This window comes from Salminus brasiliensis, chromosome 11 (genome assembly GCF_030463535.1).
Source record: "Salminus brasiliensis chromosome 11, fSalBra1.hap2, whole genome shotgun sequence".
Taxonomy (NCBI): Eukaryota; Metazoa; Chordata; class Actinopteri; order Characiformes; family Bryconidae; genus Salminus; species Salminus brasiliensis.
The window spans coordinates 16,676,072-16,696,992 of record NC_132888.1 but is presented as its reverse complement, the minus strand read 5'-3'; the positions used below and the strand labels follow the sequence as shown (position 1 = coordinate 16,696,992).

The 20,921-nt window shown below is 41.7% G+C and overlaps 1 protein-coding gene across 1 annotated transcript in view; it reads left to right on the top strand.

Moving 5' to 3' along the window:
* The first annotated feature begins 401 nt into the window (after nucleotides 1-401).
* rtn4rl1b (reticulon 4 receptor-like 1b) overlaps nucleotides 402-20,921 on the top strand; it is a 203,930-nt gene continuing 183,410 nt past the window's right edge. Inside the window, exon 1 of the mRNA XM_072691974.1 lies at nucleotides 402-959. Coding sequence (XP_072548075.1) covers nucleotides 947-959 — 13 coding nt within the window. The 5' untranslated portion in view covers nucleotides 402-946. The remainder of the gene's footprint in view (nucleotides 960-20,921) is intronic.

Here is a 20,921-nt window from a genome sequence, read left to right as displayed (position 1 = left end):
ACAGGCCATTCTAGAGCAGTATTATGAAATTCTAGCCAATCATAAAAAATATTAGCTAATCATAGAGCAGAAGTACAAACTATTAGCCAATAATCCAACAGTATTATGAACTACTATCCAATCCTACAGCAGAACAACAAACTGTGAGAATTATAGAGCAGGAGTGTGAACTAGCCAATCATAGAACAGGACTACTACCCAGTCTTTGCGCAGTATCAGGATCTAACAGCCAATCGAACGGAGTATTATGAACTAATGTCCAGCCCAAGTCCAGGAGAACAGCTCGTGTGTTTGAACTAATATTCAATCCGAGCGAAGGGGGCGTGGGTTTTGCTGAATACGGGTGTGCAGTGAAAACACACTCCTCCACTTTTCTGCTCTCCAACTATTGAGCCAGTGCGCGCAGAGCAATGGACCTCGGTCTGAGCTCCGATTCACACTACCCCTCTCCCCTCATCCCCAAGCTCCAAACCTGAAAGCAATGCTTTACCGGAGGTAAGTCAGAGGAGTGGAGCTTGCGGACTGCGTGTGTGTGTGTGTGTATGTGTGTGTGTGTTGTTTCACCGCACTCTGGATGTGAAGAAAAGCGAGTCGTGGACTGCAGAAATGTGTCTTCTTGTGACCGGACTGCGCTCAGTGTTTAGCAGGGCGACCTCGCAGGGATGAGAGCAGACTACACACCCCTGTAGATCCACTCCGTTGAGCTCCAGCCTGAACTCTCTGAGAGCGCCGGACGTCTTCAGCACGACCGAGCTGGGAGTTCACCACCATCACCACTACCACGAACCACCATCATCACCATCCTCATCACCCAACGACGTGTGCGCTTTTTAGAAAAGAAAAGAGCCTTTGCTTCGTTGCCACGGCGAGAAAGGAGCACGTTGGGACTGGAGTACCAGAATAGATGAACCCCAGCGGGGCGTGAGAGGAACCAACACTTTCCAAAATGTTCAAACGGGGTAAGTGAGATCTGACCCTTCATAACTCGCTGCTTTGCGATCTTCTCAAGTTGCTTTGGTCATTCAACTCGATTGGGACTGCCTGAGGGTCTGACCGAGAAGAATATGGATAGAAACGGACCCTGTACGAGCTGGCAGAGCTAGTAGTCCATCCCTAGATGGTCCTTTAGCTGTGGGTGGTCTTGGTTGGATGGTTTTTACAAAGGAGGAGATGTTTGTGTGATATTGGAGATGTTGGAGATGTTTATGTAAGGCGTTAGAACTTCTCGCAGCCTTTGCCGTTTTGTCCAGTCCGTAGTGTCCTGGAACGGGCAGCTCCAGTGGCTGCAGATGGCTGTGGACTGTGCTGGACGAGCTCGTGCAGCGCAAGCGTGGATAAAATATTCAATCACATAACGAAATATTACTCTTAAGATATTCACGGTTGGTGCCGCACTGCAGCTCCTGACTCGTAATTTGGTTGGAACGCGTCGTGCCGTCTGACAGGCTGGAATAGCTCTTCCTACCTGCCTTAACCTGATTGGAAACAGCAGTTAAGCTGGACAGCGATTCTGCCTGAGATTCGCTTCAGCTGGAAGACAGTGTGGAGCTCGGCTAGGTTGTTGCCAGCTAAGAATCTGCACATGTGGGTGCCCGTAGCCAAATGAACCACAGTTCTCATCGTGCGTAAAATACCGGGGCTCGACTGCGCGGCAGCTGGCTTACGTCTAACCAGCCTTATAGGTTCTGTTGGACCAGCCTATCGTTTACAGGAGTCATCATATTCAACCCCCAGAAACTTTCCCCAGCCTCGTTTCGGTGCTTTGAGGATGTGGCTGGCTGCTGGGCTGAAGGAAAGTCCACACACACACACACACACACACACACATACACACACACACAGACATACACACAAAACAACACACGTACAGAGATGAAGAAAAAGCCTGATCTATTCAACACGCTTATCAGGAAATCGACACACAGCAGGTGTGAGAAAAGAGGAGGTGTGTGTGTGAGAGAGAGAGATAGAGAGAGTGAGTGTGTGTGTGTGTTGGCCAAAGCTCAAACGTGATTCTGCTGAAAATGAAATGTTTTCACAGTGGCGAATCAAAAAGCATTTAAAGGCAGAGGCTTGAAGTGCATGGAAATCTCTGCAGGTGCTGATTGGTTGATTTAGTAAACCCACAGTTCTGATCGTGCTGGAAAATAAATAGTGTATAGTGAATAGTGAATTATTGTGAAGCCCCACCCTTGCAAGGCCTACCTTGTACTGAGCCCTGTAGGGGTCCTTGGGGGTTGGGGTGGGGTATGTGGTTGAGGCTCACGAAACACCTCAAAAATTGAAGACAGGTCACTTCAGATGTACACATGAGAAATATGTTGATTTATTTTTGGTTTCATATAAATTATAATATATATATATAATTATAAATTAAAATATTGGTAAATATCATATATTGGAACATCCTGCAAATGTAAAGCCAAAAAAGCAAGCCCCTCAGACATCAAGTAATAACACACACCAAAACACATGCATGCAGGTTTTGTTTACTGCCTGTTTTGTAGTGTTATAAACAAACAAACAAACAAAAACAATAGGCAGGCGTGGGACTGCAGGTTGCAATATGGCAATGCAGGATTCCTTTTTTATTAAATCCTTTTATTATTTATGTAATTCTTGGTATTTGAGGAAGTGAAGGCGGGGGCTTCTAGGAAGAATGCCTGTTCCCAGGGGCCTCATAAGACCATGGTTCAACAGACATATTTCATCACTGTCATGCAAAAACCTTTCTATCTAGATTTTGCTGTTTTTCACTTTCACTGTTTTTGACATAATCTGAATCTGGCCATTGCTGTTTACAAACATATCATGATGAACTGACCAGTAGAAAATGACCCCAAAATGACTTGAAATAAAGTATTGCATTGAAGTTAGAAATATTTTTGTCTGCTGTAAAATTGATGGATTTGTCTGAATGCCTATATGGTCAATAGTGAAGTGTCCTCAGGAACTGTGCCATCGTTGACTTTGTATTTCCACTCCATCCAGTTCAGGCTCATGGACCACCATGAGCAGTCCATACACATCAGCCATATCACTAGCACCACCTGCCTAGTACTGAGTAGGTCCCTCTGCTGTTGTGCCACCATGACAGATCTACCCATTCAAGGCCTCTGAAGGTGTCCTGTGGTATTTGGCACCAAAACGTTCGCAGCACATCCTTTAAGTCCAGTCACTTGTGAGGTTGGGCCTTCATGGATTGCATCAATGAGCCTTAGGTGGCCATAACCCTGTCCCTGGCTCACAGGTGGTCCCTTTCTTAGACCACATTTTGGTAGGTACTGACCACTGCATACCATCACAGTTTGGCCCTTTTCAAAGTGTGCTTTTAACACAATCAACTTCAAGGACTGACTGCTTACTTGATACCTAATATATCCAACCCCAGGACAGATGCAATTGAAGATAATGATAATGACTGTTTTCACTTCACCGGTACTAATGTTGTGGCTGATCAGTGTAAATAGGTGGCATTAAAGGTGGTGTTTTTGTCTTAGTTGCCTCCAGTGGGGCTGTGAGCTTTTGTTATCTGCAGTCTGCTTGTTTGATGGTATGACACATTTTAAGGTAATTCACTGTTATGTCCATAACACCTCTCTTCACACTGCTTTACATAGCTCATAACCTGCTCACACGTTTCTTCCAAAAGCAGTGAAATCAATGTGGAGGATTTGAATGCATTCTGCTACCAGAGCATTAGTGAGATCAGTACTAATGTTAGATGATAGGTTCTGGATCACAAACCATCCAACTCATCCCAAAGACTGCCATCATTCCAGAGAACACAGTTTTTATACTCCACAGCCCAGTGCTGGGAAGCCTTATAACCCTCTAGGTGATGCTTGGCATTGGGCATGGTGAGAAAGTGGGTGTTCCAGACTATCCCGTTGTAGTAAATGCTTTTTAATAGAGGTAATACAAGCTGAGATCTCAAATTAGAAAGAGAATCCAGATACACTTGCACAACACACTTGGGCATATGGTTTATCTCTCTGTTTCTCTCTCTCGGCCTCTCACTGCACATAGGGAAAGAAAACATCCACATGTAAATGTATTTTAAAGGTGGCCTCAGATGTGATGTGATAAGGTCAAGCTAAAGGCTTATCTAAAGAGATGTTCTATAAACGCTGGCTCTTGCATTTTCCAATAAGAATAGCACACTGTGTTGTGTGTATTTGTGACAGTGTGTGTGGTCACAGTGTGTGTATTCGTGACGCTTTTGCTGGCCCAGGCCGCTGGTTTACCTTGAGCTGTGAGTGTGGCAGTGGCCTGTGCGTCAGGCCTGGATGATCTGCTCCGATTCAGCTGGTAGCTCCTGATTACCCTGCCCTGCTGACCACTCAACCATGGGCAGATGTGTCAGGGCAGTGCTGTGTGAGGAAGGCCAGCCGAAGCTGAGGTGTCCATCATGGCTGCATAGGTGCTGGTGCATGTCCCTAAGCCTCAGAGAAGGTGTGTGCGCGGAAGGAGGAGGTGGAATAATTTTGCACTTGTTCAGCTTCTCCTTTTCATCATCATGTGGAACCCTAGTTTCTGTAGAGCCCATTAGGAAGGAGGAGTGGGCAGTATGGTTCTGTTATTTTTGTCATGATAAATTATGTGCGAGCACACAGTGTGCTTTTTTCGAGTACATCATGGGTATCATTAGTACTTCTTGAAAACTGAACAACTGCGTGGACCATTAAAAAGACAAATTTAGATCAATTATAGAGAGTATGTAAACAACAGCAGCTAGTGTGCACTCTTAAAAAGGCTTCTTCAAGGGTTGTTTAGTAAAGGCAAAGGATCTGTGCAGAACCACAGCAACGTAAATGCCTGAATGCTGGTTAAATGATTCTTCATATACATGGTTCTTTATAGAATCCTTTAAAATGATTCTATATAGCACCAAAAGAATTCCAGAGAGCCCCAGGGTCAGCCACACCATGGCGCCCTTGAGCAAAGAGTTAAAGCAACACTATGGAAAATTACCATTGCTTGCTTCTGGGCTCCCTCTCCAGTTGGGAAATGTAATTTGTGCTTTGAGCCACCACTAAAGGACATATTTTTTTCTGGACAAGCTGAAAGATACAGATTACACAGTGCAGGTAGCATGCTGAGCTCAGAGTAGCAACGACATTGACGCTATTCTCCCTATTACAGGTCAGTGGAGCATCACAATGATTGATGGTAACAAAACGACTACATAGTGTTGCTTTAAAGGCCTTGCTCAAGGACCTTGAGCAGCTTAGCAGGCATAGGTATTGAACCCACAACCCTGTGATCAATAACCCAGTGCTCTAACCACCACTCAAGCCAGCACCATCCTCCTGTGATGTTTACTGTCTTATTGCCCAGCTCTAGTTTATGCTAACCTAAAGAAACACATGTGAAAACAAGTGTAAATACACACAATCATACATACATACTTTTGAGGAATCACAGTGAACCAACATGAACTTATGCAGGCTGGCATGGAACCTAAAATGTGAAGCACTGCGTTATGTAAAGCAGTGAAGATTTCCCTTTGAAGCTCCACATTGTGTGTTTTTTAGAGCTAATTTGCTTGCAAACCAATCAGTGTCACCCACTCAATCTATATACATCAATATAACAGGCATCACATAAACCCCATCATGCCCACAGCAGCTCCAGAAGAAAGAAATAAGATCAATATGCAAATCATCCTGACTGGAGCTTTAAGTGAGAGGAATCAGTTACGGAGGTGGTTTTCGCAGCTAGGCGAGATCCCTTTAGGTCTTCAGATCATATACAGTGCTGTGTGCTATTTTCAGCAGTTTCATTTTTCACATTCTTTAGCTCTACAAGGAACCTTAGTTGATTTTGCTTACATTCAGGATCTGTATATACAAAACAAATCCATTGGCTACATGAACACACATAAATTTATCTTTACTGTCTGGCATAGGGGTGACCTTATACATCCAGCAGTAAATAATATGACATGTATCTTAAATGTTGATGAAATTCTAGTCATACAGGGTCATGAGAAAAACAATTCATCACATCATATCATTTAAAAACACAATTCTTGTTTGTCTTTTGTCTGGCTTTAAAACGACTGCTGATTTCTAATTGCATCATTGTGCACCAGCAGGCAGGAAAAACTAATATTAACCAATAATTATGTTTCACAACCCCCCCCCCACCACCCCCTTCAGCTCAGAGACATGTATGTTTCATTCTGAAAGTATGATTTATGACTCAGACTGACTTTAATGATGCACGCTAATTTGCTTTGCTGCATGTTTGCGTGTTTGTAAATGAAGTAATGAGGTCCAGTAACATACCCAGGTATATTACACATATCTGATAGTTATAGTGTCTTTCAGAATTGCTGGATATGATAATTTTATTCTGTGTGCTTCAGCAGATGATACTAGAGAACAAACAAGTGCTATTATTCAGAAATGATGCTGAAATGTCACTCACAAGTACAGGCTCACATTTGCCATTTCTACTGTTATCTTCTTTGTATTTCCCCCTAAACTAAGCAAATGGTGAAACAGCACTAAAACAGTATGTTTACAGCAAGCTCATCATATTTGATCAAATTATGATGGGAAATTTTATACTGTATACCGGGCTCGGCACCCACCGCTCCAGGCACGTGTGCTTACTGTCCACTGTGTGTGTTTCTCTGGTGTGTATGTGTATGTTCACTGCATGGATTGGTTAAAAGCAGAAGCCAAATTCCATCTGTGTCACAAAAATGTCACAAATGGTGAATATGGCTGTCTTGTCTTGTCTTTTACTTTCAGATCTTCAGCTGATGTGTCTGACTATAATTGGCCTGTTGTGCTGGCTGGTCAACCAGTGCCATATTGAAATGCAGCCTTGAAAGAACAAAGCATTGAAATCTTAGATTAGACAGATCTGTAGACATGTATATCATCACTATCACACACAAGCCTTGCACTTCAGTTTTTGCTGTTTTTCTATTTTTGACATCATTTGAATCTGGCAGTTGTTCTTAACATAATGTCAAAATTTCATGATGAATGAACCAAAAGAAATGCTCTAAAATGACTTGGAATAAAAGGGTTTTATTAGGCTTTCATTCAATGGAAGGAATGTTTTCTCTCTCTTGTAAAGCTGTCATTTGTGGAGATAGAAGGTTTTTGCGTCTCTGAATTAGAATGAGAAGTTTTGCTGTGAAAGAGCCCATTTCCTATATGCTTCTTCTTACCACCCTCCACCCAGGTCCACATATGACTTTTTTTTTTTTTTTTTTACCAAATCCAGTCATTAATTTTTACATGACCATTTTCCAACCTTTTTCCTAACTGAGAATTCAACAGTTTTTTTTTTGCTACTGTGCCTCAATTCAGCCTCGCATTCAAGAGCAACCTGGGCTGAACCCTCCTTATAACTTATAGACTAAACAGCTGGCTGAATAGATTTATATATATTTAAGTGTGTTGGGTTTTTTGACATCACAAAGACAATGAATTAAAAACAGACATTTTTTGCGGCCTAATTTCCATACATGGACTGGAGAGAGAATTCAAACTGTTTTATTATAATAAAAAAAGCAAGGAAAACACATTTTTCACAACACAAGCTCTTTAAAATACGGAGAATGAAATTACCCAGACATAATAACTCTTGAGTGAATAGGCCTCGCCTGGGAGGAAGGGAAAGAAACCTGTCCATTCTGCGTTGGGTCTTTGCTGTGGAAGATGGAAGAGAGAGGTGAATTGCGGTTGGTAACAAGCACAAGGGCATGCAGTGAAAGCCGAACAGAAGAACACCTGTGGCTCAGCTTCTCTACCCTCCACACCTGTTCGCAGTCTCATTCGCTTTCTCTCTTTAATCTCCTCCTCTCACAGAGCCACTCTCCTCACCTTCATCCCCCCCGAGTCTGCACCTCAAACAGCCAGAGACACTTAAACAGCCTGCATCTGCTTAGCACTGTAGGATATATTGGCTTTGGGATTACACTCGACCTGCAGTTATCAGAGGCACAGCGGTTTTGTTTTTGCAGTGCAGAGTGTAGGAGCCAATGTTACTGCACAGCCAATACACGCTCACGGTCACTGATACTGTATACAAGAAGTGGATCATTTTAACTGAACATTCAGCTGAAAACGGTTGTGCTAGTTTGTCTACCACTGTGGTGACTCATCTCATCCCATCTCTTTTCATCTCGTCTTGTTGTCATGAGATTTAATAGCTGTCAGGCTTTTCGTGCACTCATAACACTGACACGGAATGTAACTGAAAAGGCCCGTAATGAGAAGCCATTGTAATTCGATGTGTTCACTGTCAAAATATCACCCTGTTTCAAGAAAATAAGCAACTACAACATTGATCCAAAAATAATAAGTTACCAGAACAATAATCTGTGTATCATGTTCTGCTAAAAAAACAAAACACAAATGTGGCCCAGCGGTTAAGTCCTTTTTGGTGTTCAGAATATTTTCAATTATGACAAAACAGCAGGATTAAATATCTCCGCTCAGTGTACACACTCCTATTTCTGATGAGCCGAGTCAAATGAGTTTTATTGCAAGATGCTCGATGTTAAGAATGTATTAGCGCACTCTGAAATCCTTCTTAAGAAAGTCAAGCAGTGATGTTTGTCACGATGCTCAAGCCAAAAGAATGAGCTAATCAGAATAAGAGGTAACCAGCTGAGTGTGCATATGCATGTTTATGAAGTTAGATAGTTAGAAAAGATAGTTAAATCTGCTTTTTAAGGTCGTAGCAGTAAATGTACATGTACATTAGCAAGGTTGGGGAGTAGCGCAAACTGCGCAACTAGCGCAGGGCCTAGATCCACCTGGTTTTCTCATCTGATCCTGACCAAGAAACCAAGAAATAATCAAATGTAGGCCTTGTAGGCCTCATTTCCATATTCCCCTGAAGTAGCCATAGCATTTAGTCTTTCAGTAACGGGTATGTACATTTTGGGGTCTGGAATACTTACATGGGTTATGCTTTTAAAAGAGGAGACAACTTTGTTTGAGGTTCATGGTGTGTCACATCCACATACTGGACTCTCATAATTCCATGGTACCATGGTAAATACAGTTTTCCATTCTAGGGCAGGACAGATCCACACTATATTGTAGAGTCATCTACACTGCCTGACTATTAGATCAGTGTATAGAGATTGAAGTTCAACTGCTCATTTTACTACACTTTGCTTTGTAGCCAATCAGGGGACAGATTATACCACCCAACAGAATCAATCAGAGCAGGAATTCGCAAACTTTAGAGATCCTCTTACATAGCATCATACACTGTGTTAGTGCATGAGCTAGCAAGAAATGATCAAATGCTAAGTTCAGTTTGCTCACAGGTCACAGACTAAGTGAGCACCATGCACAATTCGGAGTAATTAACTTAATAAATGAGTGAAACTTCTCTGAATCAGGAGAGAGTAGCTGGTTAAGACAATCTGCTCAAAAAACAAATTCAAGTCTGGCTGACTGAAAGCCAGGTACATCAACTGGTGGTAAAAGGACAGAAATCTTGATTAAGTGTTTTCTCCATGGCCTTGAATCTGTAGCCCACCCACTTAACTAATCTTTGCTTAGCTAGCTCAGCTCCACTGAGCATCAGACAGCCCAGAGCAGCTGCGATTAACTGACATAAGTGTTGTTAATAAAACCTGAGCAACTGAGTGTTTGAGCAAAGTGGAAGGACTGGTGCTGGGAGTAAGAGCAAGACTCATAGCTGGCTACCTAGGCTTAGATAAGTTAACTTGCAGGCTAAACCCCACAGCATAGATGTTAGCTGCATTTCTAAGACTAGGCTGAAGCTGAGGTTGGCTGCATTTGTGACCTCTACCTCATAGAAGGCTGTTATTATTGATATAGGGGTGTATTATTATTCAATAGGGGTGTAATGTTATGCGTTACCTGACTGCTTCCTGTTTCAAGCAAAAATGACAGTACATTTTGTACTAGTAGTTGCTGTTATTTTTGGTGGCAACACAAAAAAAAAATTTGCCTCCCCATAAATATTGCTTTGCCTACATTTTGTACCTGAACACATTCAAGATCTTGACCTATATGTATTTCACCTCAGAGCGAGCAAAGCGCAGCCGAACAGCACCCGACAAACCCGTTCGAGTTTTCCAATTAGAACTGTCTCTGATTCAGCCCGTCCACAAGTATCTGTTGTAATTGACTGAGCATTGCCTCTTATCACATAGCTGAGCTTCAATTATTGCAGAGCTGTGGAAGACGCCTCAGACCTCCCTGCATGCAGAGCAGCTCATTTGTGCAAGGACACTTTGGGAATCACAATGGGATTAAAGCAGGGGCCAGTGTATGCTGCCTCTATAAGGTCAAATCCCTTCCCTCCATCCCTCCCCACTCTTGTTTCTAGGTATGAAGTCCCATCATATCACCTCACGCTGATATGTAATTAACAGTATGTCAGGATGTACTCTTACTCTGTGCCACTAATCTTACTGTGTGCCACTTTTTCCAGAAGCCAGCTGCCTGCCAGCTCAGTCACACTGATAGTTCCCAGAAAAGTAGTGGTGCTGCACTCAGCTAAATACTGCTTAAGACATTTGTATTATGTGCAAACATACTACATCATATAGTACACATCATTCATCGTAACATTTCCAGCATCTCTTCATCACTTAGAATGAAACTGGCTGTTAATATTTCTTCATGCAAATGATATTAGGCAATGTTTATTAAAGGGAACGGGAACCCTGACTGTTAAGACTTATGCCTTAAAACATGACAATTAAACAAAATGTGTGCTAGTAGGTCGCCATTGTCACACTGTAATATCATATGTTTGCACTGGACCAGTCCTACAGAACATAATGCAAGCAACCCAGATGTGGTTTTACATGGCTATTTACAGTTCCATAACACGGCCCTAGCATAGCATAGCATTTAGGGCAGTAACAGGGACATTGTGATTATTACCAAATTCCCAGTGTAATGGTGTGTGGTTAACTAGCTGAAAAGATTTTAGCACGGTCAGCTAGGGTTACTTCACCAGCTTCCTGTTTTTTAGCCTTGTAGGCCTCATTTCCATATTCCCCTGAAGTAGCCACTGCATTGAGTCTCAGGAGGCTTTCAGTAACGGGTATGTACATTTTGGGGTCTGCAATACTTACATGGTTATGCTTTTAAAAGAGGAGACAACATTGTTTGAGGTTCATGGTGTGTCACATCCATATAGTGGACTCTCATAATTCCATGGTGCCATGGTAAATACAGTCTTCCATTCTAGGGCACCTTTATACTAGAGAAGTGGGACCTTCTAACATTATGCCATATAAGTGTGCTGTGTGGTATTTCTCTGTGAAATGGCAGGACAGATCCACACTCTATCGTAGAGTCATCTAAACTGCCTGACTATTAGATCAGTGTATAGAGATTGAAGCTCAACTGCTCATTTGTCTACACTTTGCTTTGTAGCTAATCAGGGGACAGATTATACTACCCAACAGAATCAATCAGAGCAGGAATTTGCAAACGTTAGCGATCCTTTTACATAGCACCTACATACACCATGTTAGTGCATGAGCTAGCAGCTTTCTATTCTAACCTCTGCTTTTAAAAAAACATCTGATGTCATTTAGCTTTAAATTATTAAATTATATATAAATGGCAACCTAGTAGAGGAGTGTTGTCTATTGTTAATAGTAAAAAAAATAATTTACTTGGTTAATACATCATATTTGACCATATATAAGACATGTATGCTGTATTGATAGTCAGTGTTCCCTTTAACTGGAATGTCTGAATGGTTATTTCAGCTAAGGCAACCATGTAATTCTACAGAGTGCAGTTCATAGGGTGAGTTACCTTGCAAAAACGAAATGGAAATGCAAAGCTGAGAGGCCACAGTACTCCTACTGAGGGGGCCGTCACTCCGTCGTGCCTCCCCCCCGTGGCGTGGAGCCTGCTTCACAGCTTGAAACTTTTGCACAATTTTGAATTTGTTTCTTATGTATAAAAAGGACATCACTGTTAAATGCAAATTATGCCCAGGGATAAGTGTCTTATCAACTACAAAGAACTCCGGCTCTAATTTGAAAAGGCACCCACAGGCCAGGTACAGCATTAACACTGAAGTCCATCACAGTGGAAATGATGCTGTGCTGATGGTGCCACTTCTTCTGACATTTAAACCACTGCAAAGTGGTTTTCATTTTTGGGTAATGCAGAACTTGCCTTAACTGCTTTTTTTACTTCTCTCAGTAGACAGTGCTGTAATGTAAGCCATTACTTATAAGAATGCACTTACTGAGTATTGTGAGTTGTTCATTGATGTGTGAATAGTAAGTGTGTGACTTAGATTGGGGTGAAAAATCCTCAGATATTTACCACCCTGTTACTTTGCTTCATAATGAAACACATTGACCCCGTTTACACCTGGTCACTTCATGTCACTAGTATCTGGAATATATGCTGACTACATTTTAGCCACATGCATTTAGACTGATAGTCAAATGTGTCTCTGTTTAGTCAGACTGAAATCTGCTTGCTGTGTGGGACGGGATATGCAAATTCACCCATTGCACAGGAATTATTACTGGTGTTTCGGTTTTGGTTGTTGAATGCAAATTAAGTTTTGGCTGCATTCACACTTGCATGTTTAAATGGCTTGACCTTATCCAGATATAGTCCTGATTCTCAGTACAGATGAACTGACCAGGTGTGAACGGGGTAGTTGATTTTTTTAATGGAAGGTTTGTGGGAAAATTACTTTTATTTGCTACTTTATGGCACTGGCAAAAGCTCAAAGCTCAAATATTTCTGCATAGTTATTGCATAGTTACAAAAACACTGTAATTATTCCCAAGTTGTACTGGATAGTGTTGTTCTCTCATTCCTCTCAGTGTGATTTGCTGTTAGCAAGGTAAAGAGACTGCTTGGTTTTCTTGAGTCTTACCAGACAAGTAAGCAGATACTTTCCCTTCTCATATGTGTAGCTCTAATTTGGTTGTCAGGTGAGGAAGCCCTGTTGGTATTAGAAGGAGTGGATGATGGCAAAAAGAGGTGATAAAAAGGCAGGCGTTAGCTTTTAGCCTTGCAATGGTCCCTGTTTGCTTCCCATATTTTCACTTAACTGCATGCTGAGTTGGAGCTCCCCTTCTGTGCACTTTGGTACAGGAAAAGTTGCAGTCATAAGGTCGGGGTCACCAAGCAACCTGTATTTCCATAATTAGCGGGGTCTGGTGGTGATGAGCTGCTCTCTAGTATGAATAACACCATATTCTCCTGAAGTTGTGTCATGTTTATAAAGATTTGGGGGGCATAAATATACAGTTATGAGATTTTGGGGGCATAAATATAACAAGGCAAAAACAGTTATTGGGGTTTTGGAATTGGCATGTTTTTCCAGCCCTGTTTTGGGTTTGCTGCAGGAGACGACAGTGTTTAAGCTTTATGGTATGTCACTTCTAGGTACTACAAACTCTGATTATTCAGCTAAGCCAAGGTAAATACAGTTTGACATTCTAGCGCCCCTTTACATTCATGTGGAAATAACATGTACATGCTAATCGAGTCAACTCATTATACATAATGCTTTTTTTGTGTGGTTCAAATGAAGACCTCTGATCTCTGGGAGTTTTTTAGGTGGTTTAGCGAACTGCATTTTGAGCATTTCATCTCAGTATTTTGAGCAGCATTTTTCCGTGCCCTTTACAGGCACCTGAAATCTCAGCACAAATCGTCCGGTTTCCTCTTTGGAGTGGAAATGAGATGCTGGCTTGGTCATTAGTGGATGATAATGAGGTGAGCGAGACAAACAACCCTAAGCCCTGTTGGTTTTGCTAATATTAATAATTAATTGCTGATTAAGTGGCTAATTGCGGCGGAAAGGTCAATGTCAACGTGAAGGCCACTGATGTAGAGGCGCGTCGTTTAGGAGAGGCTTAGTGGAGGAGAGGATGACACAGCAGGCCGGTGTTGACAGGAATCCCAGGTGTTTTCCTGTTGCTCTGACATGTCTGCCTGCTACAGGCTCGCCTTTCCCAATGTGCCACGAGCCGTGAGTGCTGAGATAGGGATTCTGTCCGCCCCCACGGGCATGCGCTGGCATCTGCCTCTCCGCCTCGTCACACCTCACTACTGACATATGACGCTCCCAGAGTTTAGTGGAGTTTGTGTGGAAGAGCGAGGTAATGAGCAGGCAAGTGTACATATGTTGTAAAGAGCAGCCGCATATAAACACACACAGTCTGTACAAAATATGTATATGCATGCACATATGAGCTTACACTTTTTCAAAAAATTTTGAGTTTTTTTTATGTGCCATTCATTAAAAGATCTTTCATGGAACCAAAAGTGTTTCCTCAATGGCATCACTCCAAAGAAGCCTTAATTTTGAAGCTTATTTTTGGCTTATTAGGTAAATCTATTTGTTGATGCTACCATGCTGTGCTGAAATAACCACAACAGTTGATGTGTTGGAAGCATTAAAAATGGGCGAGCATGAGGATCTGAGTGACATTGACGTAGGCCAAAATGGCTAGACAACTAGATCTGATCCTCTCCTAAACGTCTTACCGGTATGCAGTGGTTAGTACCTACCTATAGTGCTCCAAGGAAGAGCTAGGGGTGAACCGGCCACAGGGTTAATTGCCTCCTAAGGGTTTTTGACCATGTTTACACATCAGTCTTGAGCATCATAATTATATCTGGATAAGGCCAAGCCACTTAAAAATGCAAGTGTACAATGCACTTCAGGAGGTGGTCTGAGACGCATTTGAGTCACATGTTACAGCAGTGTAAACACATTCGGCAACTAAAGCCCCTCCCAGTACAAACACAAGACCAGATTTGCATATTCCATCTCACACAGCGATTTCAGTCTAACTAACGCATAACTGACACATTTGACAACCCAGTGTAAATGCATGAGGCTATAATCTTATCAGAATACAATCCAGATACTTGTCACATGAAGTGACCAGGTGTAAACAGGGTCATTGATGTAATCCATGTAGGCACCATGTAACTCCCAACTTACAGAACTTAAAGGATCTGCTGCTAACATCCTGGTGCCAGATACCACTTTCAGAGGTCCTGTGGAGTCCATGCCTCGACGGGTTAGAGCTGTTTTGGCAGAAGAAGGGTGATCTTCACAATATTAGACTATTAGAATATTAGGTGATTTCAGTGTTTTGGTATGGTAGGCATTTCTGATGACTTCAAATGGCCAATGAGTGTAGGTATAAAAGAACACCTAATAAGCTGGAAACTCTGTATGTATATGGATTCACCAATACACTCATTCTCTCTAAGTCCTCTACAGTGGCACTCACTTTTTTCTGGAAGTGACCTTCAGCGTGGATACTCCTCATTACGATTCTTAATATCAATCTCATATTCTTCCCATGCCAACCTCAGTGCTGAATTATTCAGATCCGTCAAGATATGCAAACAGTGTCAGCTTAGCGGGGTCCGGTTCATTGTTTGTTTTATTTTATCCTCCATCCAGCTCGGATGGTAGTCCCTTCGGTCGGTGTGTTCAATTATAAAACTCTCAGCAGGGAGCTTATATTGGATGTTCCAAACTGTGGGCTATTTCTCTCTCCCTTTCTCCCTCTCCCTCACTTTCACCCTCCCTCTGCTGACCTTATCCCTTGATCCTCTTGTTCACCCCCACCCCAAAACCCAGAGCACTTCTTTGCTCCCATTAATGAGACAGGATATTGTGACAGGGAGATCTGAATGGGATCTCACTAATAGCCAGTGTCCCTTTGTAAGGCTGAATGTTATCAGGGCTCTTACCTCAGCCGCTGTTGAGGGACTGGCGAATGTTATACTAGCTTGATAATGTGGCTGTGTTAAGAGGCCTTCGCTGCTGCTGAACCTACATTCCATGCACAGTCCCACTGGAGTCTCCAACCGAGTGCAGTCGGCAAAGAAATGAATAAACATGCTGATGTTTTCAGCCCCTCCTTCCCAAGGTTAATATCTCCGAGCCAATCCCAGCAGCTACCTACAAAAGAGTGTGCATGGGCATGTCTCTCTGTAATGGCTTTCTAGCTCCAAGTCCTGTGAGGATGATTCATTAATAGAAAAAGGGAAGGAAAGGTGCTTTTCTGTGAATGTTTGCAGGATGTGTACATACTAGAATCTCCTCTGTCATTGTAGTTTTTCTTACATTGTGTGAACATTTCATGACCAGTGCAATAATAGAAATTAGGAAAGGTGTAAAATTTGAGATGCTTAATTGCCACACAATAAGGTTTTTTGCATTTAGTGTTGCATCTAAACATGTACAACATGTACAATCTATAAACACACTGACATATAGAATACGATTTAAGAAGCCATTATTAATACCACATATTTATAAACTATTGCATGAATGATGTCCAAATGAATTAGGGATGCACCAATCCATCATTTTCTGTTCCGATACAGATACTGATACCTAAACTTTGCATATCAGCCGATACCTGATACCGTTCCGATACCATTGTTAAATTAATAAATCATTTACCTCTCCATCTGGAAGAGACTTAAGGCATCAGGATTGACGTATCATAACTTCACTTACTTCATAAAGCAAACTATAACCTAGAACCTAATTTCTGTTCGAAGAATACCATCTAGAATACCATCAGTGCGAGAACTGGGTTCTGTGAATGAATCCGTCCTTTGGATCAGACTAATTATCCAATACCTGATCCAGCTAATTTTGTTAGTAGTATCCTAGTATCGAATCGTTGCATCTCTAAAATGCATGACTATTAAACTTCTACTGGCTTGAGTTGTACAAAACCAGAGTCAAAGAGTCATTACTCTCATTCTGCTTCTTCCAAAAAAAAGTTGCAGTCATTCAACTCACTGTAACAACCGTTTAAGATTCCAGTCATTTCAAGTATTCATCCCATTAAAAAATGCTATGGGTTTCAATGCGACAAGGTTCAGGGTTTTGTGCTAAAGTACCTTTTAGATGCTAGCAAAACGTACTGTACAAAATGGTGTTTTCACATCACATATTTCTGTACTTGGCATTGCGCCAAATATTTTTAAAGCGAGACTTTGTTAACTAAGATTTTAGAAGCAACAGGGGTGAAACATTTACAAGCTTGATCTTAAAGAAAACAAGGTTTAATACACAGAGAACAGGGAAGATAATGTAAGCCGATTAAGACAGACTAGCTAAAAAATGAACAGTTGAGATACATACTCATTTCATTTGTGTAGAACCAACAATTGTGTATTTTGAGTTAAGATGAATTTATTGAATTAAGTTATTTTGACTGCAATAAACTGAGCTGTTCCAATGAAATATGAAGACCATTTGGGAGTGCCTTATGTTTGGGCAGTGCAACTCAGTGTAAAACTCACACCTTTCCCTATTGATTCCTGGCACCTTCTTGCATATTGGGCTTACCCTTTCACCCCCCCCCCCACTCACCTTCAGTATGTAGTCATTCCTCCTAGGCCACCTTACTCTGTGTGGTCAGGGGGACCCTATATTGTAGTGTAGCTGCCTGGCCTCAGTGTTGAAGGCTGTTAGAGCAAGTTACCACTTGCACAGTTTTGTGCTTTTCCTGCTGAAGCTCGCCACGATTGCTGGTCCAGGACCGGAAACTAGATTCAGTCCACATTTGAAGATCTCTGTTGGTGTAATGTCAACATAAAAAGAGTAACTACAGTGTACAACATTTAAACATGTGACACTTAACAAGTGCATTGTTTGTTCTTAGTTCAGGGGGTATTTAAGCTCAACTGGGTTCCTTAATCAAGTTAAGATAACTCATTAGATTTTAGTGTAATAAACTTTATAACTTTGATATTAAAAACCCACTAATATTAAAATCTGAGCTAAAAATATTTCTTTATTTATGTATTTATCTTTGCATTTCATGCTAAAAATGTATTATGTAATGTGAGTCTTTCAGCAGTTAGAGTCACTTTAGCAATTTTCCTAATTGAGACTATTGACCCCTTAATGCAGCAAGGCTTATTACACTCTAAGGTCTATTACTTTGTACAAACTGCTGGAGCTTTTCTTTGGTAATAGAAGTTTATCATAATATGTTTGGCCCATCGGCAGTTCAAAGGCTTTTTAAGGGGTCAAACGTGTTTTAGGTAATGGAATCTTGAGAATTATCTTACTTTTCAATTGTAATTACATATCAAGTCAAGTCAAGTCAAGTGGGTTTTATTGTCATTTCAACTACATACAGAGTACACAGTAAAAAGAAACAATGTTCCTCCAGGACCATGGTGCAACACAGACACAGTGCATACAAAACACAAGTGCAACACAACACAACACAGTACAGACAGAGAATAATAAATAATCGGGGGTAGTGTGCAAATTATGCAGTGTGTAATAAATATTGAGTCCAGTGAGATAGTAAGGTTATTAGTGCAAATGCTTTGTGCAAAAATGCTTCCCATTTTATCTGGGGTAAATGGTTGGAGAGAGAGAGAGAGAGAGAGAGAGAGAGGGTGTGCAGAAAAGACATCAGTTCAGAAGTTGAGTTGAGTTGAGAAGTCTGATGGCTTGGGGGAAGAAGCTATTGCTATAGAGTCTGGTTGTGTTGGACCGGATGCTGCGGTACCTTCTTCCTGATGGCAGGATGGAGAACAGTCTGTGTGAAGGGTGGGTGGAGTCATCCATAATGCTGGTTGCTTTGCAGATGCAGTGTAAATGTCCATGACGGAGGGAAGAGAGACTCCGATGATCCTCTCAGCTGTCCTCACAATGGGTTGGAGGATCTTGCGGTCAGAGGCTGTGCAGGTCCCAAACCAGGCAGTGATGCAGCTGTATTTATTCAATATTTAATTACATTTACAAAGTGAATCAGATATATATTTCATACATAAACATAATGTTCTAACTTTAAATCATAATTCAATATCTTTTCTTTTATATCCTAACAGAAATGTGCAGTCAGTTGAAAGCTTAGTATCTCCACTGTCCATCCATTCTTTTTGTACTTGAATGACCCCACATGTTTTGTTATAGTCAGTGGTATCTACAACTTCTAAGGGGTTAAAGTAGAGTCACTGTTTTGGACAGGCAAGTTTGCCTTAGGACTGTAAAATACAGATACAAACAGATGGAGCAGTTCAATGTGAAGAACACTGGTTCAAGGCCTGTCTTCCAATTCCCAAACACATCTCGCAGGAAATACACCCATAAATGAACATCAAGCTTAAAAAGGAGTTCGCTCCTCGATAAAGGTCAAGAACATTGTGGAATAACAAGGAGCTGATTAACATTGTGCATGTGCTCCGACGCCACTCACCCTTCTCCGCTCGCGGCGCTCTGTAGGTGTACAGTTTGATTAAAAATAGGTGTTTTATTTGTGAGATTATTTTGTGAATGAGGAAGAGATCCTTGACCTTTCCTCATGTTTGTATGCCATGAAGGACCACTCTCCCCGCGTGTGTTTTCGCGTGGACCCTTGTGCGCTGTTCCGCAGAGGACGCTTGATTAAGACCTTGACTTCACATGCAGGCCATTTCAGGCACACACACCGCTATTGTGCATAAGCAATGTGCTGCTTTGTAGAACACAGATAAGTGTTTGAAATCAGAGGCGTAAGGAGGAGCGGGGTTTGCCCCGTGCTGGGAGTCTTTGATAGTGTGTACAGCGAGGGAGGTAGACGATCACTTCCTGTTTTGGATCTCCGGCTGCTTAAGTTTCTATTGGGTTTGTTTTGTATTTGGCAAATTAGGCCAGAAAGCTCAGCTATTAAAGAGACCCCCGTTTTCTCTTAGTGTAAAAGCGTTTTTAAATTCATGCATGAAAGAATACAATTGGCCTGTTCATGTTCCTTCTATTAGTGTGGTCCTTTGTTGTAAGTGTTGCAGGGTTAGATAAACCATGCAGGATTTGTGTGTGTTGGGGGTGGGTGGGGGGTGCGGGGGTACTTTCAACGCAAGCAATTTTGGTCGGAGCTTAGATTGAGTGACACATGAAAAACAACTGAAATAATGCCATAAAGTTCATAAATGGTCAGAGGTCAGTACCTGATACCTGATAAACATACATTTGCAAAAACAGGGCTGGAAAACAGGCTGCCTGGTACGTAAACAAAGGCTTCCTGTAGCTGCTGCCCGCATCAGATTCAAATCCCTGATGCTGGCCTACAAAGCCAAGACTGGACCAGCCCCTCCATACTTGATGGCAATGGTCAAAAGCCGATCCGCACCTAGAGCCCTTCGAGCTTCAAGTACGGCTCGGCTAGACCCGCCATCCCTCAAAATCCGCGGAAGACAAGCGTCCAGGCTCTTTTCTGTCCTGTCCTTTGTCAGACCCTTTATCAGATGCGCCTTGATGCAAATGAAGTAATTTGTTGCCAGCCAACATGCTAACGTTTAATCCGGTAACCATAGCTAATTAACTACATTTCCCACAGTGCTGCATTGCTGGCTGATTCATTGTGTTTTTTGCACACTTCAGTTATTGACTAAACACTTTGTAGTTTTTCAAGCCGCCTTCGTAACAGTGGGGGCGCAGAGCGAGTTAAACACAGGACTAGCGTATGTTGTAGCCGGTGTGGTCCTTTAGTAACAGGTAGGTTTTAGGTGTAAGGTAAGGTTAGAAAGGCCAATAAAATCAGAGATTACTGTCCATAAATGCATTATAAATATTTTTTTTGCTGTATTTGAAGCATGTGGTGTGAATCGTGACAACAACTATGTCTATTCAAAGAAGAAAATATTTGCATTGTTTAGAATGCAATATTTACATCATTAGTCTGTCTAAACAAGAGCGCACGTATGTTCAGTCTGCTCGGAGAGAAAAAGGCAGAAATCTATGCATTCATCAGGCTCAGTGGGTACCAATGTCTAGATGTATTTGTGGAAACAATCTATGTAATTTCCTCTTTGTATATACACTTGTTAAGTGTCTAATCATAAACCCACAGTATAATAGCTGTAATAATCTCATAATCAGCTTCTGTGGGTGGCATTCACTTTAAGACTGGTTATGTACCC